At 44.7% G+C, this 24,135-nt stretch overlaps 3 protein-coding genes across 5 annotated transcripts in view; 1 reads left to right on the forward strand and 2 right to left on the reverse strand.

Moving 5' to 3' along the window:
• Positions 1-1,058: 1,058 nt before the first annotated feature.
• On the reverse strand, positions 1,059-9,431 carry myoc (myocilin). The gene is made up of 5 exons (XM_037770861.1): positions 8,737-9,431; positions 5,574-5,639; positions 5,392-5,484; positions 2,278-2,489; positions 1,059-2,192 (listed from the first exon to the last, which is right to left on the reverse strand). Exons 1-5 carry the CDS (start codon positions 9,221-9,223, stop codon positions 1,608-1,610), a joined length of 1,443 nt encoding a protein of 480 aa, XP_037626789.1. The 5' UTR covers positions 9,224-9,431; the 3' UTR covers positions 1,059-1,607.
• Positions 9,432-12,966: 3,535 nt separating this feature from the next.
• Positions 12,967-24,135, reverse strand: part of vamp4 (vesicle-associated membrane protein 4) — a 12,595-nt gene continuing 1,426 nt past the window's right edge. Inside the window, exons 2-9 of one of the 2 annotated variants that reach the window (XM_037770325.1) lie at positions 22,880-23,030; positions 22,070-22,171; positions 19,905-19,951; positions 19,644-19,694; positions 18,507-18,607; positions 15,619-15,698; positions 14,449-14,500; positions 12,967-14,354 (exon numbers count right to left, since the gene is read on the reverse strand). In XM_037770325.1, the coding sequence (XP_037626253.1) occupies positions 14,329-14,354; positions 14,449-14,500; positions 15,619-15,698; positions 18,507-18,607; positions 19,644-19,694; positions 19,905-19,951; positions 22,070-22,171; positions 22,880-22,882 (462 nt within the window). In that variant the 5' untranslated portion in view covers positions 22,883-23,030 and the 3' untranslated portion in view covers positions 12,967-14,328. The remainder of the gene's footprint in view (positions 14,355-14,448; positions 14,501-15,618; positions 15,699-18,506; positions 18,608-19,643; positions 19,695-19,904; positions 19,952-22,069; positions 22,172-22,879; positions 23,031-24,135) is intronic. The other variant, XM_037770326.1, reaches the window with a different exon arrangement.
• The window catches only part of rangrf (RAN guanine nucleotide release factor), an 11,683-nt gene continuing 4,605 nt past the window's right edge, over positions 17,058-24,135 (forward strand). The window contains exons 1-3 of one of the 2 annotated variants that reach the window (XM_037770323.1): positions 17,058-17,143; positions 18,523-18,674; positions 20,301-20,380. The gene's annotated coding sequence lies outside the window, so the exon portion shown is untranslated. The remainder of the gene's footprint in view (positions 17,144-18,522; positions 18,675-20,300; positions 20,381-24,135) is intronic. The other variant, XM_037770324.1, reaches the window with a different exon arrangement.

Below are 24,135 nucleotides of genomic sequence, written 5' to 3' on the forward strand. Positions count from 1 at the left end.
AGAGGTAAATATTGTACTTTCTGCTCCACTACATTTATCCGACAGCTTTAGTTACTTTACAGATTAAGATTCTACAAACAAAAAACGTGATCATTTTTATAAAATACTGTGCTGCAGATTAAACTATCCAACAGTAGATAAAGTAGTTAAAATGCTGTCACATTAAAATGCTGCTAACATGTTAAAGCATCAGTAATAATATTCCAATAATATAAACTCTCTGAAAGGGACAATTCTGCACAACAAGTACTTTAATTTTAAGTATATATTTGATGCTAATACTTTTGTACTTTTACTTCTAAGATATTTGAATGCAGGACTTTTACTTGCAGCGGAGTATTTCTATACTGTGGTATTAATACTTTAATTAAGAAAAAGATCAGAGTACTTCTTCCACGGCTGCTCATTAGCAATTAAGAGGAACAATGTTTGCATTGCCAGGTTTTGGCCGGTGTTTATCCTCCACCTGCAGCACACTTTCTTCGTCTTTTTAGGGCCGCTGGTGTTCAATACATTTATTAGCAACTTATTGAAATTTATATCTGCAGACTTGAGGAATTATATCAATTTATTGATGACCTATTAACATTTATAAAGTAACCACATGACTTCATAACTTATTCTGATATCTTATTAGAAAGTGTTGACCCTTTAATTCATAATTTATTTCATGGCTTGACTTTATTTATTTACATTTTATGCAGCTTTATACTTCTACACCACTACATCTCAGAGGTAAATATATAAATGTTATACTGTTTACTCCACATTAATCTGAGAGTTTTAGTGGAGTATCTTCACAGTGTGGTTTTAGTACTTTTACTGAAGTAATGATCTGAATACTTTCAACACTGGTGACAATGCATTTTTTTTTATTTAGCTGAAGGAGAAAGAGATTGAAAAAGTGTTCAATCACCAGATCTTGGGATACATAGTTTTCATTTGTCAGTAACCAGTGATGTATAGGTTTTTTTTAACCATTAATAACGGTATTATTTACAGCTTACAAACCCTTTATGAAGTGGTATAAATAACTCTGAAGTATAGCCAACACAAACTGTAATTTAGGAAGAAGTTTATTTCATGATTTTGAACATTACGTCATTATGTTGACTACAGTGTACATGCAATATTCAATACATGCTGAGTGAGAGAGCAGTTTATTTAATAGAAGATGTTGACTGGTGAAACACTGTAGGGCGTGTAGTACCACGGGAGTTTGTGATTTAATTAAAGTGTATTGTAATTATCCCACTTAGCTTATAATATTCTTTCATCTTTCAGTCCTCAAATATATATATAGCTTATCAAGAAAACAACGAAATCATACATCTGAATTAAAGGCAGTACAAAAATAATTCCTCTAAAAACATGTGCCACAGTAAAGCCCTCCCACTGGAGAAAAAAAAAAAAAAGCACACGTGGGGGACGCTGTTCCTCTAACGTCTTCATTTCACTTTGGAGTTTGGTAGTTCGGCTCTTCTACATGTTGATACTGATGGTGTTATAACTACTAATACTACCACACACATTATGCTCTAAAGCTGAGTCTTTGAAGCAGGAACAGGTGAGCAAAATGTCACTTTTCAACAGTCATCATGGCGGCCTTAGTTGGCCGGCTGCTGGCGCCCCAGCCTGATGTCATAGGACACCATGTGGAAGTTGTCCCAAGCGAACAGCTTCCTCTGAGCCAGATTGTAGTCGATCATGCTGTTGTAGCGGTACTTGTTCCTGAAGGGGATGGCCACGGACTTCCCTTGGCTGGTTTTAGTGTCGTACACGTAGTTGATGACGGTGTCGGGCGACGTGTAGCTGGCCACGGTGTACAGCTTGCCGCAGATGATGAAGGAGTTGGCCACGGAGAGCTTCCTTATGTTGGTCTCCCAGCTCCTCTTCACCTCCAGACTGTGCGGATCGAGCTGCGACATCACGATGGCTCCCTTGGCCTTGTTGGTGGAGTAGACGGCCCACAGGCCCTGCTCGTCCACGGAGAGGTCGATGTCCGTGTAGCCGCCCCAGGAGTAAGGGAACTGGCCGTGGAAGCCGGCGTGGGGGAGGTCACGGCGGGCTGCGGTGGTCTCGGAGGCCAGGTCGAAGCGGATGATGGAGCGGCTGCGACGTCTCTGGTAATACAGAGAGCCTCGGTACAGAGTGGCACCGGTGCTCTCCACCAGCTCCGGCAGCATCAGGACCTGTTATGAGAAAACATGACAATAAATACTAGGAATGATCTTTTGGCTTATTCCCATGAATTAATATAATCCTTGCGACACCGACCTTGGATGGGAAGCCTTTAGAGAGTTGCTCCATGTCGTCATACCCAAACAGCTGCCGGACGTCAGAGCCGATGGTGTCGATGCGCCAGACCATGTCCGGTCCATAAGGGGAGACGGCCTCGGGGTCCTGCATCCAAACTCCATATTTACCTGCTATGTTGTCCGCCTTCCTGTGAGTGACCGGGTCACCGACTGAAACCAACTCCCCACAACCTGGAAGGAGAGGAAGGGATGAAAAGATTTGTGAGACACGTTAAAATAAATCTAATATTTGATATAATCATGACCGTTCAGATCTGAATATGTGAAAAGCAATCTCAGAACCCATCAGCTGTTTAACGACAGATAAGCATCTGGGGGCAAAGGGGCTATACTGTATTTCTGGAGTTCCGGTGTAGCCAACGGATGTTCGGTTATTCCGTTTCTGTGTGCTGCTTATTGTTTACAGTCCGATAGTTACGAGACAACGTGTTTGACCGGATTGTTACACAAATAGAGATAGCCGGTGGGTTCAGACATTGCATTTCGGCCAATGCATTCTGCCTCATTTGCTCTCCCCACAGACTGTTTCTCTGCATTCAACTAAAGCCCGCTCAAACGTGATTGGTCAATACTACTCGGATTACAAACGGAAACCAGAACGCTTCCGATACCAAACTCGTCTCAATTCTACAGTGCAGAAACTGTTTATAGAGATTATGTGAAAAGCAAGAGCTTTGAATCCCTACAAGATGAAATATGCTGACTGTTGCAGGTGGGTTTCCCTATTTTCCATTAACGGGTCTTATGTCTGTTTCCCCTTCAAATAATGTTTCCTGTAGGTGTCACAGAGATGACTGGTTGGGGTTAGGTCTAAGGTTGGGGAAACAATCATCCTCAAATCAAATCTAATTTTTCTTTAAAGGTGCAGCGTGTAGGATCTGGCAGCATTGCGACCAACTTCTCCCGCGTGCCGAGCCAACACGTTCTCATCCCAACGCATCACATACTAACGCTTCGTCAGACTCCTTGGCGTCGCTTTTCAGTAAACACGTGTTTAATGTTGTGAATTAAACAAAACCACTTGCTTATTTTTAGGCAACAAAACCATTTAGTTCGGTTCAGGAAAACATGGTTGACTTAAAATATCTAAGTTTTAACAGTGCAAATGTGACTGGACGTTGTGAACATAGGACACGTACAAACAGCTCATTATGAAGTGAAAGTGAAACGCAACGCACGGGACATGAACAGAGGTCTCCCGGATGAAAGCCTTGTGTTTGTTGGACCCATTCCCGCCCTGGGAATGAGAACGGGCTGGCCAAGCTTGTAAGGGAACGACGGTGGCCGACGTGAAGACGTCAATGGCCCATCTAGAGTCAATGTTTGGTTTGTCCGTTCTGGGCTACTGTAGAAGGGGACCCGCTCCGTATGTAGATATAAACGGCTCATTCTAAGCTAACAAAAGCACAACGATTCTTGTTTTCAGGGGATTATACACTAAAGAAAACATACTTATTATTATATTATATTATATTTCTGCCAATAGATCGCCCTAAATGCTGTTCTTTTAAAGTCGTTTTTCTGACTTAAGGTCACTTCAGGTCAGAAATGACCTGGTATACGTCAAAGGGTGTCTACATTTTCATGTCTGTGGGGCAATGGAGGTCATCCGATCGCTGGTCAGGGGTATGATGAGGTCATGATTTCCCATCATGGAGGCAGACAGCAGGTCTAGAGATGCTGACTGACTTCTCTGTTAGCCTCAACTGTTGTCTGAGTCACCAGCATCAGAGCAGCAACTGGGGCTACACCTCATCCTGGGCAGGGACTCATGCGCTGCTTGTCTTACTGTGGAAAACGATAAGGCAGGCTTTATATTTACCACCTCCTAAAATACACCGTTGCTCTCAGGTCCAGGACGCAGCGCCGGATTAAGGGTTAGATAGGAATATGTATTATAAATACACCCATTGCCATGCAGCTTCCCTTAGACGCGGTAATATGACTTGTTTGCCTTGACGTGTTTTCACGATCCCCCAAAACAATCAAACCTGCAGAGAGCCAATCATTAGCTATGTTGTGGTTAACAGGAGGGAGGGAGTTGGCAGTGTGTGTGACATCCTCGTTAGGGGTGCTTTCCCTTTACATTTACGAGACAAACGTGAAACTCGGGCAGGCCCTCATTCCTTCCGATTGGCATGACTCCGGTATTCTCGCCCCAAATGCTGCAGTATTAATAGCAGTATTTGCTTTGAGGCTGTCAGCATGGGGCTGAGTGTCATGTTTGCCAGGTCAGATGGAGGAGGGAGAGGGGAGAAAGGGTGAGTGAGAGGGGTATGAGCTGCCAGGACTGAGTTTTAAAGGACTGAACCGGTGTGTTTGCAAGTTTTCGCTCTTTAACTACAGAATATGTGTTCTTTACATCTTCGCTGACTGAGTGCGATGTAGTTGAATATATTTTTTTGAAACTTCTCCTACACACAGATTTGATCTTAAAGGTGCCATGTGGTGTTTTCCAACGTGATATCATCCCTACTCGTCATAGTTTGCCACTTTGGCAGAAGCCGGGGGCCAGCCTTTTGGATAGTATCTTGCAGAAGGTTTGTGCGTGGTTAACGTTGTGAAACATGGCGGTTACGTTTAGGCAACAAAACTACTTCATTAGGGTTAGAAAAAAAGATCATGGTTTGTCTTCAAATAAGTACGCTTGTAATGTAATGCAAGCTACGGACGTAACGTTATGTGACTCAGTGGCGTAGCAGCGTCGTAAAAATCACTCAACTTGTTTTCACACGAGACACGAACACCGGTCCCCTGAGTAAAAGTCCTGTGTTTGTTTAACCCATCCACCACCTCTGCCTCCTGCCCTTAGTGGACTTTCTCGCTCTTTATACTACGTCCGTTGTTCCAAGGGTCTAAAATTGTTGGGTTTATATTGGAGTTATTTGAAAAGCCCGGATACAGACGCTAAAGGGTGTCTTGTGCGTTGGTATCAAGGCGCCGAGAGTCACTGCCCAAGTGTTGGTATTTGATGCCCTCGGAGTGAGACCAGGCTGATTCTGTTTACATTCATTGTGTGTTATGCTTTAGGGCCTGTTAGGGAGAAATAAACAAGAATATTTCAAACAGAGACCTGTGTTGTCCTCAGATCCGTCTGGAGCGGGAACCTCCGTCACCTCGGCCTTCAGCTCCTGGAAGCCTGGAGGTACGTACTGCCACGCTGAGTCTGACAGGGACAGATGGACACATGGATTTAGCTGGATAAGAAACAGTTATAGGTGGAGGTGATTCTTCAGAAAACCACGTGTGTCCCACCTCTCAAACTGCTGCTGTCTCCCTGCCTGTTGGGCCTGGTCATCAGGTGAGACATCGGATTGGAACCTAAACACACACACACACAGTTTAGTGATCTCACATGCGGCGTACAATAGTCAAGAGAGTGTTTGTGTACCCAAACGTTAGCTATGGCAATACTGACAGCAGGGAATGTGACAGCAGGAAACAAACACCCCTGAATGGATTCCCAGCTGCGCCGGAGTCAGCCTGTCGCTAGATTGGACGACCACAACAGACACATATGACACCCATCCCACCCCGGCACTGTCAACGTCACGTCCTCAAAACTTCAAACGAGTCGCTTTGCCCTTCTTCCCATGTATCACTGTCAGGTATCAGCCCTTCTCTTCTCTTTCATCTCCTTAATTCATTCCCCCTCTTGTTCCTCCCCATTTACCCCCCGACCCTGTGCTTATTTTCCCACTTGGCTCCTTCCTGAAACCATTACTGTGCGAAATAAACAATGTCAAACAATGTCTGTAAACTGTATACTCCTCACAGGCTTGGCGATACAAACATGGTGGTGTTTACAACAGAAAAATGAGCTTTTCAATCACGTTTATTATGAAAAGTATGCGTTTGTGTACCTGCGTCCATGGGTGACTGTTTGTATGTGTGTGAGCACGTGCCTGCTGTGCTCTTGCACGTGCAGTGTGTGTCCGGCGATTCCAGGCGCATAATGAGCTCTAATGATGCAGAGAACATTAAGCGGCAGCATCTGGAAGCTGATGTTGATTCTTGGCGTTGATGAGGAGGAGAGGGAGGATGGTAATGGGGCAGATGATGAATACCGGTGACACGGGGAAAGTTAGAGATAAAAGGGTTGAGCCCATTTAAAAGTGTGTAAAGAGAAAGGTCAGTGGTGTTTTTAGGGGGTTTGCTGTGAGGCTGTTCCCACAGGACACAGACATTCATCATCATCATCATCACAGGTTAACAGACACTTTCTCTTACTGTCTTTTCCCCAGTGTGTGTGTGTGTGTGTGTATGGGGGTGCCATATGTGGCCTCATATCCTGCCTCTTTGTTTGGGATGTCACTGAGCAGAATACCATAAACCTCACAGAGCAGACAGGTCTTAATTTCCCAGAGGAGGCTCAGCCAGAGGAGACAGCGGCCTAATCAGCCCCTGCTTACAGAGCTCAGCAGAGCTGTTGGATCTTATTTGGGTCCATCCTCCCACAAAGTTCAATTCAGCATTCCCATTATATTGTTGTCATGAAACATTTTGCATCTGGGTATTTTTTTTTTACCCCGTATTCGTAATTCAGGGTGCAGTGTATAATCAAGAAATGGAAGAAATTTACACATTTAAATTGAACTTAAAATCAGCCATCAGTCTGTCCATTTAGTCCCTCTACCTGCTGCATGATATGCACATTGATTGAAACATACTTTTAGTTAATTAAACACTATTTATGACTGTATTTCCTGCTGGCTGCCCATTCAGGAAACTAATGGTGAAACTAATTATGTTTTGGTAATGGGCTAAATGCTCTGACTATAACACATTAATGTCTGTGAATGTGGCCCCCGTGGTTTTATAATCATTTTCTTTTGAGTACTGTTGAATGTTTTCAGCCCACACCGTTTACTGTTGCTATAGTTCTGCTTTGAGCACATGCCAGGTCTTCAATTAGCGTAAAGGCTCGCCGGCTTGCGGCTTCAAAGTCAAAAAATAACATTGCAATATATCAGCTCATATATTTTGAGAGGCAGTTGATACTGGAGGTCATAACCACTGCTTGAGTTGTAAACTTATAAATAATTTCCTGTACAAACTTTGCCAAAAGCGCTTTGACTTGTAACTCCTCTCTCTCTCTCTCTCTCTCTGTGGTTCAGCATGTGGTCCTCTGTGATCTATTCTACATCTGCCTCTCTCACCCTGAGGGGCCCTCGCTGTGTATTTCACTCTGCAGGTGCAAACACGAGGAGCTAAACAGATCACCTGGAGTATGCAGAAGGTATGAGTATGTAAGCTCTCCTGACACAGAGGGAGAAGGGATGTCTGGTGGACGGGGAAGGATTTACGGGCAGTAGCAGAACACTCTGAGAGCCAAGAGGGTGAAGAGAGAGTGATGGCTTAACTGAGAGAAGAAAAGGGGGATGGTGACCAACAGGAGATGGTGGGTGAAAAGACGAGCACGGAGGCTAATTAGACGGATGTTTGGCTACTGCAAACACACAGAATACCAGAGCTTAACCTCACTGGCTCCACGATAACTCCCTAGATCTGTGCAGCCCCTTTAATCCCCCCCTCCATCCCCACTGCTCTGACCCACCAGGCGTCATCAAAAGCCCTGAGATGAGACCCTGGCACGGAACCACCACTTCCAGAGCGTGCATCACATTTCAGCCGCTCCCTCCTCCACTTCCCAATCAGGCTATTCGCGCCCTGCTCGTCATGCAGAGGGAAACACTGGTCATAAAGAAAGCTGCGGCAGGATCTGCTCATAAATACTGAGCCGACCCTCTCTGGCCTGGCCTGCCACCATCGCCCCTAAATGCAGGCGGGGAGCAGAAACCTGAGCCGTATGTCTCTGCATACTAATGGGGGCAACCAAAACATTAACCTCACAAACACACACAAAGATGTACATGCAACATTAGAGGATGCACACACTTTATTCCCCTGCTGTCTTTAGGGGGGTTTATGAAGGAAGAGATGGTGTCCGGAGGAACCTGAGCTTTAGTAGTTAAAGGTTAATGTTTATGTTTGCTGTATGTCAATTTCTGTGCATGTACATTGATAGCAATGGAAACCAGAGTCAAATTCCTTCTATATGGACACATACTTGGCCAATAAAGCTGATTATTTATCAGCTTTATCTCTGTTTCTGCAAGCAGCGTACAGAAACAAACACTCACACGGGACCCCTGTTCCTGTGCAAAACACTGGAATTATGTGTGGCTCTATATGTGCATGGTATTCCACACATACATGACATTTATGCATCATTTCTCAGCTCCAATTAATCCATCATCATTCAGTTAGAGTCACCAAATACATTCATAAGAATTCATAACAAGATTCATTCATAACAAGATTATATTCAGGTGTAAAAATAGTTTCCTATTCATAAATGTCATTAAGCTTTGCACATTTTTTGAATAGCTCATAAAGTGTGTGGTGTATCTCTTACCCCCCGCAGGTCTCATCAGGCCACTGTCCTGCAGAGGGGGGCTTGGTGGGACCATGGGGGTCTGTGGAGGACAGGGTCTGTTCTTCAGCCTCTCCGTCTCCCTCCTCATGTCCTCCATCCTACGCTGCAGCCCCCCCAGCTCCTGCTCCAGACGCTCCTTCTCCCGCTGCAGCAGGTTCCTCTCCGCCGTGGCCCGGTTCAGAGCCTCCTGAAGCCCAGACTCAGCTCTGGCTGTGGCCCCTTGGGGGCCCCCAGTCTCCCCTCCGGTCAGCCGGGACACCAGCACCTCCAGCAGGTTGAGTCTAGCCTTCAGGCCCTCCACCTCGGGGCCCCCGGTCTGCGGGCAGCTGGCCTCGGCGGGGCTGGGCACGGTGAAGGTGTACTGGCATCGTCCACCCCGGTCGTTGCCCTTCCACAGAGCAGCTCGGTCCTGAGCGTCCGCTCGCAGCAGGAGACCACACATACACAACGAGACAAGGAGGAACATGCTGGAGACGGTCCTTCCACACAGACAGGTTACTTTAAATTCTTTCTTCTGTCCAGTCTTCTTTTATTTGTCAGCTCCTAATTCCCAAATTCCCTGGTGATGACTGTCTTTCTTATTTTTCTTTTCTCAGGTATGTCTTCTTCTTCTTCTGTCCTCCCCTCTCTTGTTCTTCACTCCTCAGTGGACAGGTCTGTAACACTGAGCTCTCCCCAACAGCTCACAGATATTTATATAGTCTGGAGGGGAAGGAAGGAGGGAAAGAGAGGAGAGGTGAAGTGAAAGGGAGGGAGGGGAGAGAGGGACAAACTGAGGAGGAAGGGGGGAGGGAGGGAAGAAGAAGAAAAGTAACGGGATGCTGGTAGTTTTGGGGACAAAAAACAGCCCAATTTCACACACGTTTGAGTGTCTGTCTCTCTGCAAAAGCTGTTTTTTGGATTTAAGGGTCCAACATGACAGCTCTGTCTTTTAAATTTGTGCAACTCCAGTGTCATTTATTCGTGTCTTATCTGCAGAAACATCCCCTGATATGCATGATGCAGTCCCATGTGTCAGAGGGGATTTGGCCCCAGCAGCATGGCAGGCAGAGCTCGGCCTCATTGGATACAATTACCTCCTGAGGAGCCGGTGTCCCCTTTCTCATCGGCAGGGGGCCAGAACGTGACGCAGGTTCAGCCGATAAGGGTCGTCATTAAGAGAGGGGTCGAGGTTACAAGTCAATTGATGACCTGATACCGGACGTTGACCCCGACATGAACCCAGTCCCCTCAGCTGAGCTTGGGTTTGTTGTGTGTTCATGCTGCAGACTCCCTTTATTTATATTTAATACAACATGAGAGAGCTGCCCGGGACTATCCCTCCCCGAGCTCACTTCCTGTCACTTTGGTGGATTTGTTGCAGTCTGCGTCTCGTCCCTCCTCCCTCGTCTCTTTCCATTAACAATCACAGACACATTGAACCGCTGCCTGCGAGGCGCACTTCTCCAGTCATGTGAGACGGGGAATGATCTCTTGTTTATTCTCAGAGAGGCAGGATGAGGAGATTTGGAAGTGAGAATCAGAGATGCACGCGATGAGGCAGGTGTGCAGACACACGCACCTTCAAATCACAGGTCTCAGCTTTCCCTCATATCCTGCCTCTAAAATCAGTCCTGGCTCCTCTCCTACTCTTCTTTTCCTTACTTCTGTGTATCTTCTTGTGCATCCATCTCTGCTGACCTGCCAGGCCACCTTTAACCCTAAAACACCACCTGACCCAGATGCTTCACTCCAGGGAGGCTAGAGGGGGCGAAGGGTGCAGAGGGGAAGACGTGCACACTCTTTAGAAACACACACTTCCTCTTGCAGGTTGATGCCAGCCAGTCAGTGCTTGTTTACACTCAACAGGTGGTACCTGAGACAGTCGACTTGATTGATGAGGCACGTTTGCGATTGGTTGGACAGATGGGTGAGCGGATGAATACGGTACAGTGTGTGTTTGACTTCCTCTTACAGGAAATATCTTCACAATGAGACACTGAAGAGGGTTGAGACACGTGAAACAAAGGAGTGACTAAATCATCAAAGATGAGAGTAAAACCATGTGTCAACAGAAACGGAGACAAAAGTGAAGAAAGAAGCTTCTGGGAAAGTAGGAGGAGTGAGAAACAGGTACACTATAAAAAGACGAGGAGCGTTGCAACATATGAACAATGTTTTCTTCACTAGAGAGTTTAAGTATCATGGAAATGTATTCTGTACTTCCTCGTCGACAGGACAGGGTGTGTGTGTGACTGACTAATGCTGGTTGGCACATGGTCCACTCTTTTTTCTCGATTCACTGTTATATGACTCAAGTAACCTCCGCTATGCCCGGAATCTGAAGTCATCCAGCATGAGCCACTAACGGAGGACCAAAACATGCTCTGCTGCCAGTGTGGGTGTGTCTCCGCAGGAAGAGATGATAAAAATGTCCTCAAATGCACAAACATAGTGTAACTGAATATTTTTTTTTCCTTTGCATACAGCTGCACACAGTCCTGACGTGAAGCTAAATTAAACCTTTAAGAAGAAGGAGTACACACCCCCTTTAAAATGTCTTTGTGGGTAACGGGATAACTCGTTGACGCAAATTTGTTTTAATGCAACTAATTTCTTTAGCGCATTAACGCACCTTGTAACTTTTAGGTTGAAGCCAGAGTGAAGATACTGGCATCATATGAAACTAGAAAAACCTAATGAATCCATTGGTACCAAACATGTCATACTAAGTTGTCGTGGAAGATGTTCAAAAACGCTCCAAACTTACGCTAAATTTTGGCAAGGAAAAACTGGCCTGGCCATTTACAAAGGGGTCCCTTGACCTCTGACCTCCAGATATGTGAATGTAAATGGGTTCTATGGGTACCAACGAGTCTCCCCTTTACAGACATGCCCACTTTATGATAATCACATGCAGTTTTGGGGCAAATCATAGTCAAGTCAGCACACTGACACACTGACAGCTGTTGTTGCCTGTTGGGCTGCAGTTTGCCATGTTATGATTTGAGCATATTTTTTATGCTAAATGCAGTACCTGTGAGGGTTTCTGGACAATATTTATCATTGTTTTGTGTTATTAATTGATTTCTAACAATAAATATATACATACATTTGCATAAAAGCAGCATATTTGTCCACTCCCATGTTGATAAGAGTATTAAATACTTGACAAATCTCCCTTTTTAAGGTACATTTTGAGCAGATAAAAAAAATGTGTGATTAATTTGCAATTAATTGCAACTAAATATTTTAATCAATTGACAGCCCTAGTATGTTTTGATTATGCCTCTTAAGAGGGAACATTTGATTAATATAGTTTGTCAAAGTACATTTGACCACCAATTACCTCCACCTGTGTGGAGATTGATGCCACCTGGTTAAAGTGGCTCTAATCCCAGAGATCCTCTCTGATTAGCCACAGACAGCGGGGTAGAAAGTCTTTGAAGACAGCAAACTGGTTGGTTTGTATGTCACTCTGCAGGGAAATGGAGGAAGGCCAGTGTTTTGTGTACCAGATGTTTTTTTTCTTATTAATGTTGCAGAGGACCCAAAGGGATAAACCTCATGAAATGGTTCGTTTCTCCTTTTTGTGGCCGGTCTGAAAACATTTTGTTTTTCTGGAAAATCAGTCGGTCTATTCTTTGCACTCACACTACCAACCATCTGCAAGTACAACACAGGCTTTTCACCGCAGCCACATCAGCATAAAAACAAGTGTATGAGATGAAATTCTGTCCTCTCCTCTTCATCTTCAAAGCCGACATAATAAGGCCATCACCTCCTGCTGTGAGCACCAGCAACTAGTGCGAGCTGAGCGACCAGCTGCCGTAGATCAATGAGGTAAAAGACCCCTGAGGGCCAATTTAGTGTCGACTCCCTCAGAAGGGCTGGCTGAGCAAAGGGCAGAGCTGTCGGAGTGAGTTTGTGTCTACTGTCCGGAGAGGGCGAGAGCGGCGGGTCTGTCAGAACAATAACGCTTCGCTGCCTCCAGTCCCTCCAACTTTAGTGCCATCTTGGGACTCCACACCGCCAGTAAAGTCACAGAGCAATAAAAGAAGCTGGTAATGAGAGGAGATAAAAGAAAACTCAAGACGAGGGTATCCAAAGTGGTCAAGAGCAGAGGGATGGCATCTTCATCTTACTTTCCATTAACCTATTCAAACTTTCCTCTGTTCCACTGTGATTGCTCCTCGGAAAACCAGTTAAAACCACATGAAACCACACCAGTGCCCTTTAAAATCACTTTATTCCAGAGCAAAAAAGGATCAGTATATCACAGTCTTCCAATGCAATGCCAAGAGTATTGTACATCATTACAGAATCAATATTTACAGCTAAAATAAATTACATTCAAAATAATAAAATGACAATGTAGAGTTTCAATTATATTATACAGTTCATTAATCCAGACACAATGACACCTAAGTTTCGTTTCACGGCTCAACTTTTAACTTGCATCACTTAAAAATGACCCCTGCTTAAAAGTAACAGTGCGGAGAGACAGACTGCCTCTTCTGTGGCGACGACGGGAATAACCAGCATCCATACAAGCATCACATTGAGCCACCAGCGGAATTAAGAAATAGTGGGGGGAAACAAAAGACAGAAGCCGTATTAAACCTAAACAGAACCATCTGCAGAGACGGTTTAATGTCACGAGCAGGAAAAGCAGGACAGCCGTGACCAAACCGACCCAGAGCTTGGCACAAAAACCCAATAGGAAGGTGAGCGGTTTAGAGCGCAGAGGGCCGCGGAGACATTCATAACCTGGATGTTTGGAAGCGGTGATTTATGGAGTAGAATAATGTGCAGAGAGCAGGATGTTGCCTCCCTTCTAGACCCTTCTCCCAATCATCTGTACCGATGAGGAAACATACCTGATATGTGAAACCACTTTCCTGTCAGAATGATTAAAAGAAGCCACACGTTTGTCTACGCAGATGAACCTCAGATGTTCCCTCGCCTTGTGTCCAACGGTGAAATGTGCTTGTGTTCACAAAATGTTCCCTATAAACGCTCTCAGAAGACAGCACGCAAGGAATCATGGGTAGACATCTGAGGTTCATTCGCTAAATGTTAAAGGCCCCTTTTATACGAGGCCGCTGCAGCAGATTCAGACTAAGAGAGGAGAGAGTTGGCGTTGGATTCCCTGCCTTTGACAGTATCTATCTATATGATGCAGGACCTGGAGTTTCCCTGTTGTCAAGGCAAAGACGGGACTCTACACATGATATGTATCATGGCATGGAGCATTTCTCCTTCACATTGACTAGAGGGCTGAGAGTCAGCGGTTTCTCCCAGACTGCATTAAAATATCCCCACAAGTCTCCTATGACCCCTTTCTGTAGCTTAGTTTCAAACCAGGGATGAAACCGTGAGCCTTAGTACTGATCTCACCGCAGATTTATGTGGAATAATACCAATGATAAGATCTGTACTAAGGGCACGTTGAGGCCAGATCCTTGAGGGAACACAGATCGACAGTGGGGGGAGGGTGTGGGAGGCTGGCTGGCGCCCCCTAGCTGGAGTGGAGGACTGTGTGCAAAGGAGAGAAAGATAGAGAGAGAGAGAGGAAGAGGAGGGTTGACACTAGCGATATCGCAGGATCACTGGAACTGAAAGAGAGAAAGAAGAGAAAGAATATTTAATGACAAGTTCTGCACATTATGTACATTTTAACTGTGCTAGTGTGTTCGGTGTATTACTCACTGATGATAATGAGCAGGAGAGCAACAACCACCAGGGCAATAATCATCTTCATCTGTGGAGGAAACAACACATCCATCATCATACTGGATACCGGAGGTGTGGACTCGAGTCACGAATTTGATGACTTTAGACTCGACTTGACAAAATCAACTCGACTTGGACTTTAACACCAGTGACTCGTGACTTCACTTGGACTTGAAAATACTTGATACCTTTCCCCCGAGCCCAAAGATTAAAAAGTGTGTTATTTTAAAAAGTGTGCCACGAATCAATTACTTTCCCTTCATTTCCTGAATCAACTGAAGCTATTCATTCCCAGGAAGTCGACACACCAAGCCGACGGTCGGCCGTCGGAGAGTTTGGGCCCGTCGGTGAGCGTCTGTCGGCCTAGTTTTTGCAGTGTGTCCCGCACCGTCGGCTCTAGTCTGCCCGTGTCTGAGTTTTTTCCGCCGATTCAGCATGTTGAATCGGCGGCGGAGCCCGTCGGTGAGAGAAATCACTCTGATTGGCTGTTCAGCTTAAACGAATCAGTGCACGAGGAGAGAAACAGAAGTGAGGAAAGAAAGCCAATGAGTAAAGTCAAGAGGAAAAACACAGAAGTCTCTTCTCATTTTTCATCTTCATCTCATCTGATCATTCCAACACACGGATATTTTCACAACGACGTGGCCATCTGGAATGAAACTAAGTGGTGAGTGAGAGTGGTGTGAAAATGGTCGGCAGACGCTGCTTTGTTTCATCTACGTATCATAACAACGGCTTGTATATCGGCCGTCCTCTTTCTTCTTGTTTCTGGTGTGGAGAGTTATTTCCACTCACGCAGGCGCAGAACGTACGTGTTACTGGCCGTTGACTGTAGTGTTTGCGGTGTGTTCGAGTGCAACTTGTCGGCCAAAACAAAGGTGACGTGAGGCGACGCAACAGGCGGCCTTCATTGCCACTAGTTCTCTGATGCCGGGTTGGTGTGTCTAGGCATTTAATTCCCCAGATCCATTGTTACAGGTGAAAGTTTAGGACTTGAAACTTGACTCAGGACTTGCCTACTTTGACTTGGGATTTAGTGCAAAGACTTGAGACTTCTGGATACCTCCGACTACAATATAAATGCAAGCGAATAAAGAGACACAGTGAAGGTGTCACACACGCACATAAACCAGACAGACTGCCCACCTTCATGTCTCTCCACCACATCCTCCTGTGCAGCTGTTTGGCTCGGCTACTGAAGGCAGACGCGTTGTCCGATAGGCTCTCTGGGACATGACGTGACCGCAGCACAGACGAGGACATGGAAAACAAATTGGAGAAAACAAAAACATCTGTTAATCACCGCATAAACAATTACCTGGCTATTGTTTTTAATTCGATGCTGGATGAGGTGACTCAAACTTGCCTGGCTCTGCGTTGGCTCTGTGTTGTGCAGTTTACAACGTGTTAGATATTATAGTTATGTAAGCCGCAGCTCTGCTGGTGAGATCACTCCTAAGTATTGGAATTAAACTGTGAACAACAACTTGCTGAATTTATACACAACGGAGCAAAAACACATTTCCTCAAACTTCTGTCCTTGTCGTGACATCCCTCTCCAAAATGCTCGCCCACGCTGCTCTCTGTTTCTTAGATACTGTCGTTAACTTGATGTTTATGCATGTTAACAGGAGGGTTACAGCTCCCTAGCGTGCAGCGCTCTGCTTGTCCAAGCCCCTGTCCCTCTTTAGAGTCTTTGTGTCCGTCATGTGTCTGCCGTTTCCACGTCCATGTGCCGGTTAACGAGCGCTCGCTACTACAAAGGGAGAAGCACTCAGACGAGGCTTCTCAGAAGGTGCTTGTTAATGTGAACGGTTTTAACAACAGGTTACCTGCACATGGATCAGAGAGCAAACTACACGTGTCAATCACAGAGTATTATACTGCTCACATAAAGACTCGTATTACGGACAACACACACCGCAGAGACACTATCAGCCACACAAGTTCAGCAAAACTGTGTTCCAGATGTTGTACATTGTCTTGGTTGGCTTGTCAACATGACAGAGAGAAGCAGTTATATAACATCTGTGTCATGATGAGGCTCATAGAGAAGAGACACTTCAGCCTCATCTCTTCATCTACGGAAGAGAAGCAGAAGAAGAAGAAGACCTGTGCGTGTCTTGTTGAAAGCCTTGCATGTGTGTGAAGTTGAGTAATAGAGCGAGTTAAACACATTTCACACACCTGAGAGAAAAACAGAGTGTTGCTGTGTGAATAAGAGTGTGAGACCTGGCAAAAGCTTCCAGACACACACCTGGTAAAACACTAAGCCTGGTCATATCATTAGCACCTTTAAAGTCTACTGTATTTACAGAATGTGAAAGCGCCCATTACTACTGACAAAGCTAATGTTCTGTTGATGTTTCTAACTAAAATATGTTACATATATGACATATTTCTGCAAGGTTTAATGTAGAGCTGCAACAATTTGTCAATTAATTGATTAGTTCATCGACAAAAAAAATAATCTCCCTCTATTGTTGACAGTCTACCATGACCCTGATGAGCTCTGGGAGGAGCCACAGGCTCACCTGTGCTGTCTGGAGTCAACAGGTGAGTTCAATGTGCCCTGAATCAGTGCTCTTATAACAAGGAGGAGAATCATTGCTCTGTTTGCTCTGCCACCGTCCAGACCTGTGTTCCTTCATGCTTCTCAGATGCATCTAAAGTGAGTTATTCTTCAAGGTTCATCAGTTTGATAATGCCATGTGTTTGTTTAGTTCCATTTATGACTAATTCCAGAGTTTAACTGATGAATTGTTTGTTTGTTCAGAGCCTATGATACTTTGAGTTTGATAATTAAGATGGTTAAGATGAGTGAATGCATGGAACTGATCTCTAATGTCATATCTTTCTCTATTTGTGTAATTTATACAGACCCACCAGTTGATGAAGTTAAAGGGGAAGTTCATGTCAAAATAAAGTCCTTTGTTGGTAGAATCTGACTCACTGTCTCTAATTCTGGTGCCTCATGTCTGATAGAGAGGCGAAGTCCCGCCCCTTCCGAGGACCACCATGGGACGTTATTTTGGAAAAATTATGTAGTGGGTTGTCAACGGCGAGACAAATATTTTTTTGATCCCGTTTGAATTATACATGATTGTCAATTCAAAAGAATTTTGCAAGTCAAGAAAGTTGCAGTTTGTTGTAGTATCATTTAGTTTTGTGTGAAACCTTTCTGTGAACTACATGTCTGGTCTCCCACAATATATGTCACCAACACCAACGTGGCTGTAACCTTGGCTTGGTAACTTCGCTATATTCCACACAGATATGTAACTGGTTGTCACGCTATGTGACTTTTGGGTGTGTAGTCTTTCTAATTGTGTATTTTCAGTTTTATACTTAAATCATAAGATCATCATAAAATTATTTCTCTTGCCGTTGACTACCGTTCATATTTTTCCCCCAAAATAAGGTCTCATGGTGGGCCACTGGAAGGGGAGGGACTTTGCCTCTCTATACTTGATGTCCCTGATCTCCAGCCCTTATTTTTCATGCAAAAATGGAGGTTCTAGCTTCTGAAATGTCAGGATTTGATTAATTTACAGACTGACAAAGAAACTGTAAATGAAGCACATCCACTCAGTCAGTACACACAGCCTCCAAATATTAATATAGCTATATTTCTATGCTAAAAGATATTCTAACTTTGTCTCATATGCAGGTTTTTTAATAACCTTGAAGTCGAGGGCAGACCCAAACCTTCACTGCTTGATTTAAAGATACATTAAGGATCTTTGGGCCTCATCAACAAATGTTTTTCTTTTAAAACGGATGCACGTTTTGCTTTTAGACCAAATGCCCAAATAAGCCAACATACAGTGAGGATCCTCAGAGCCATGTGCAAACCATCTGTGAGCTACCTGTGGAAACTATCCATTAAAACAAATGAGACTGATAAAACATTCCCTGTAGAGTTTGTGTCAACTTAATTTGACTTTGTAAATCAACAAAACGCATATTTTGAACATGTGGACACACACACATGAAAAACATGAAAAACATGTGCTTGTCCCAGTGAGACTCACCCGACTTGTCCTGCAGGTCGTCGAGCCGCTCGCCCCTCTCTATCACCTTGGAGATGTTCTCCTGCATCACATCGATCACCTCGTCAACCTGCGACTGCACCCTGAGGACACACGTTGGTGGGAGAACCAGAATCATAAATAATAGATATGAATCATAGAGGATAAAAGGTAAGATTGGTCAAGGAGTAATCTTTACTTTTGTGGAAACCCACCACCGCACAAAGCACCTGTTTTCCCAACAATATCCTCTTCTCTTTATCTAGCTCTGTCCAGCTGGCAGGCAATAAAAAACCTGTCAGCCTCACAGTGACCTGTATGCACCTGTTCAGTATCTGCAGAATAAATCCTTTCTTTATTCACGGTGCTCATCATACCTGAGCATGGCACGAATATTCCAGATTACCCTTCAATCACTTATTTAAAAGTCATTCTTAGCAGTACCTCTTGGAGGGATGCAGGGTCAGAGGGAGGGGGGACACTGGCGAAAAATGAAAAGGCTCAGAGGCTCATGAGGGAGATACAAGACAGAGGAATTTGTTTTCTCTAACAACTGATCATATTTTCACGTGTCAAACTCCATAGTCCAAGGTCGTGTCCCAGCCTCCATTCATTAGCCTTGCAGGAGACAAGGAGGCATAAATCGAGAAATGAGAATGGCCCAGAGAAGCATGGGCTGTTCCAAACCCACATAAACACACTGTGAGTGAGGACCTGACCTCTCAGGGGTTCAGGTTCAGACGGACACGGAGGTAAAGAGCCCGGGCAATGTGTAAACAACATTCCTGGAATCTGTAATGATGGCATCTAGTTTCCGGAGCTCACACCAACGACAAACTGTCGAGTACGAGCAGAACTTGGAGAAACAAGTCTGGGTGACGGACTGTCTCACCAATGACCTCGTCTGTTCTCTGTCCGTCTCTGACTGGAGGTAAATGTGGAAACAGACTGCAGAAGGACCGGGGAATCTTGGGAAGGTTACACAATAACCTGCACATGGCGGCCGGCCTCTCTTACACAATCCACTACAAACCTGTAAACATTATGAGCCACAGTTGCGTAACACCAACGCCAAAACTCTGGCAGAGTGCTGGTACTGCTCCTCTGACCTTTAGTTGGGAGGAATGTGTTCGTACTTACTGCTTGAATTTGTCATTCTGCGGTCCAAATCTGGGTCCTGTTGGTCCTCTCCTGCAAAACAAGTAGTAATAAAGCCAAAGTTACCAATTTAATGTGTGAATTTTCAACTGTAACATCTTATTTTGGTGTTTCATGCAATCTGCTTTAACAATCCATATTCGTATTACTGCTCTCATCATCTTTGAAATGATACTTTAAATATATTTGATTATTTATAATAAGCTCAGGGCCTTAATAGTGTAACAATGTATACAAACTCACAGAAAGAAGTCTTCCTCCTCATCGGAGTCCTCCTCCAGTAGGTTCCTCTGTAAAAGAGGAAGAGGTCAGAGGTCAGATAAGATATTGAATGACTATGATTTGAATGATTTGAGGAACAAGATCCAGTACGAGCATCTCATCAGTTGAAAGTCCAAAACAGAGTACATTCCTGGCACTCACAACTGCTGTTGCTGATACAGAGATATGACCTCCAGGGTCCAGATAGCTGCTGTACTGATCAATAGATGCTTTTTCTGTCTGTCTTCAGAGGGCCCAAATACAGTATACTGCTATTATAGTGCACTTACATTATGATGACTTCCTAAAATATAAATGACCTCTGCTGCTCTGCTTGCCAACCCTCAATAAAAACTCTTCCTCTTGTGCTCTCTTAAGACTCCTCAACATCTACCTCCGACGAGGACGATCAGTTTGCTGGGAAGCCAAAAGAAGAGCAAGGTTTCTGGGATCTTAAGGTAGTATGTCTCACAAAAATACCACCATGATCACAACCACGTCTGAACCACTGATGGCTTTAATCAGTAAAGAACGCGCCCTGAGTAAAATGCTATTCATTGAGAATTAGTGAGGACAGCTGCATTAAATTCTTACAGGAGGAGAATTGGACGGGGCAGACGGTGAGAGTCTGGTTCTCATTGGATTGCAGACAGGAGGACTATATTCCCTGCTACTAGGTCTTCATCTTTACTAGAGATTTTCTAAGAGACATTGCATCCATATATTATGTTGTTCCATGAGTTTATGAGCAGCATAAATTACATTTGAATTACAGTATGCAGACGTAGTTTAGGTTAAACGTCCTGGATGTCCTGTAATGTTGACAGCTGCAAGTCAATGCCGTGCCTATAAAGACATTTTCTTGTAAATACATTCTGAGCTGAGGGAATGGTGACCATATGATGATAAAGAGGCACTAACACTCTCCTTCTGTACCTCTTTCTTTCTTTCCACTGTCATGGATGGGAGACACGAGGGAGAACTGGTAGTTATTATCAGAGGGCAGGAGGTAGAAAGAAAGCATGGACGGTTATGCAAGTCTGCCCGTAAGCCTTGCTTTGATCCCAGTTCAACACAATAGCAAACAGGATTACACAGAGAAACAGAGGACTGAATAAAGTAAAGAATCAGGGGAGGACAGGGAAGGTGGAGGTAGAGGTTGGGGGGATGATCACTTTGATGAGAACCAGACATTTGGCGGAGGAGTTTCTTCATTTTTACCTCCTTCAAAGGTCCACTCTCTTTTGTGCATTCCCTCACTTTTTCCACTAATGCTAATTTAATGAAGCAAAATATGCATCTTCCATCAACATCTGTTTTTGACTATAATGGACATTTTAAATGAAACCCTATCGTGATTACCTGCACACTGACTCTGTCAATTTCTAAAAGTCCTGACACGCCAAGCCGACGGTCGGCCGTCGGACAGTTTGTGGCCGTCAGTGAGCGTCCGTCGGCCTAGTTTTTGCGGTGTGTCCCGCACCGTTGGCTCTAGTCTGCTAATCATGTTGAATCGGCGGTGGAGGTCGACGGTGAGCGAAATCACTTTGATTGGCTGCTCAGCTTAAACGAATCAGTTCACGAGAAGAGAAACGGAAGTGAGGAAAGCTAGCCAATCAGCAAAGTCAAGAGGAAAAACACAAAAGACTCTTTTCATCTTCATCTCATCTGATCATTCCAATACACGGATATTTTCACAACGACGTGGCCATCTGGAATGAAGCTAAGTGGTGAGTGAGAGTGGTGTGAAAATGGTCGGCAGATGCCGCTTTGTTTCATGTACGTATCATAACAACGGCTTGTATATCTGCCGTCCTTGGTCTTTCGGTTTCCCTTTTTGAATGACAAATACAGACTACCGCGACCTGCTGGTGTGGAGAGTTATCTAATCTCACGCAGGCGCAGAACGTACATGGTAGCTGGCTGTCGGCAGTCGTCTTTGCGGTGTGTTCGAGTGCAACTTTTTGGCCAAAACAAAAGCATTGTGAGGTAACGCAACTGGTAGCCTTTGTCACTGCTAGTTCTTTGATGTCGGGTTGGTGTGTCTGGGCCTTTAATCATCAGGTGCTCTTTTCCCATCCTGTATTCTGTTTGCTTCCTCCATCCCCAAACCCCAAACACCACCACTCCCTCCATCTGCGTCTCACCCTCTCGCTGCGAATGGATCCCGTGACTTCGTCGTCATTGAGGTGTCGTTTAAACTTGGGGGGCATGTTGTCTTCAGGTTGCTCCTCCCGATCTGGCTCCCTCTGTAGGACAAGAGGAGGAGAAGAAGATCATGACAGTGATTTGAGTTGAAGGCATAACCACAGCCAGGTTCAGCCGGGGAGCAGAACATGGAGAACAAAGTATTAAGTGTATGAACAAAGTGAGACCCTAAATTTAAAGTCAGTTACCCAGTAATAACTGCATTAATGAGACTAGTCATGGTCGAGCAATCTGAGGAGGGCTCTAGTCCCAACACTTTCAGGCATTCATTTCCTCTGCATCTAATATTTACCTCTGGAATATGTGAAGAAAGTGGCTCTTCAAGCTGTCTTTGAAATAATATTCCTCTCCTCTCCTATGCCTCGTCCGTAAACAAAGAAATAAGATATATTAAGATGTCCTAATTCCTAATATTTGTGGTGTGAGCAGGCATTGAGCCTCACTAGCTATGAAAGGAAATGTCATCATTGCTCTGTGTGCCTTTGGGTGAAGAGCTCAACCATGTCGGATGTGGAAAACATGCTGTTCTTCCAATTATGCCCCCTCGAGTCTGTATTTGGGTGTTATCTGTTCCAAACACTGTATCTAACAGTGCAACAAAACACAACGGTGCCTCAATAAAGTGCCTCTGTGACACTGAACTAAACAACATGTGATCCTCAGGCCCTTCTGGAACCATCAGGGGAGGAAACACAGCAGTCGCACACAGACACACACCACCTCTCTCAATCCAACAATACAAGTTATACCATTGAATCCAGTTCAGTCTTGACACTGTGGATTTCTCAGCAGCGTCCGTTTCTGGCACTGCGATATGGAAAAAGGCCTTTCAGTAGCCAGGAGAGGAGAGGAGCTTTCCAGTAAACAGAGGTGAAGAGAAGCAGGGGGACAGGGCTCGCTCTGAAGCAGCGGCAGCGTGAAGAGACACAGAAAGAGAAAGAGGACTCTAACATGTTAGGGATGCAGAAAGAGAGGACTTTTAAATGTGCAATCCATAAAAAAGCAGAACTGGATTCACATCAAAGTTGTTGATTTATAACAAAACATAAAAACTACAGACGGTGTGATGTCAGGTTTTTAACAAAAGAACTGAGGAAATTGCATCATGATGATCACAAGAGGACTGTAGATTATTAATGATCACAATCAATATATGAATTGTAATTTGTTTTCCTCTCAGAGGAAAAAAAAGTTGCAATCATTGAGTCAAGTGCAGCTATTTTACTACTAAAGTAATAGCTTTAAAGTCTGAAAAAGGACTCCTTAAAAGGGACTGTTTGTAACTTTTTACACGTATAAATCGTATAAGAAATATGCGTGCTCGCGTGTGGCTACGCGGTTCAGACAAGACTCCCAACACAAACTACACGGAAGCACCAAAACCGCAAAGTTCTATGTATTAAAGCCCGTCTTGCAAAACAGTGTTGGCTGCGGTCATAGTAGGCGGGGGAGACCTTAGCTTTGGTCTCTGCTGTACTCTGCTCCTCTGCTCCTCTGCCTGCCTGCCTTCGCTCAGCTCGCTCCACCTCACGTGCATGCGCGCACACGGCACACTGCAGAAGACTTCGTAGCTCTGAGAATATCTAGTGAATGTACAGTGGACGTTTGTTCAGAAATAACTGCTGCAGCTCCTCCAGACCAACAGAGGTTTCCCACGTCTTGTGAAGTGACGGGGCTCCGCAGAGAGAAACGTTATCGTCTCCGACCAAAACTCCGGTGTCTCCCCTGTTCCCTACGGCCGCAGTCGGGTGGCTGAGGCTGTAAAAGCCAACACTAGGATCAGCATTGATTCAAGAGAGACCTTCGTCTGGTCAGCTAACATCACTGCCAAGCAGGTGAAATATAGAGTGATATTGTGGTTTTAGCTGACGTGTGTCGCCTCACTGTTTTGACCGATGCTCATTCATGTCTTTGTAGAGCGAGCAAGCGCGAGCCCAACGCTGACTTTTGTTGACTTAACGGCTACAGGTGTCGCTGTTAACAAGCATTTCTGATTCTTACAAAC

Source organism: Sebastes umbrosus, chromosome 5, assembly GCF_015220745.1.
Source record: "Sebastes umbrosus isolate fSebUmb1 chromosome 5, fSebUmb1.pri, whole genome shotgun sequence".
Taxonomy (NCBI): Eukaryota; Metazoa; Chordata; class Actinopteri; order Perciformes; family Sebastidae; genus Sebastes; species Sebastes umbrosus.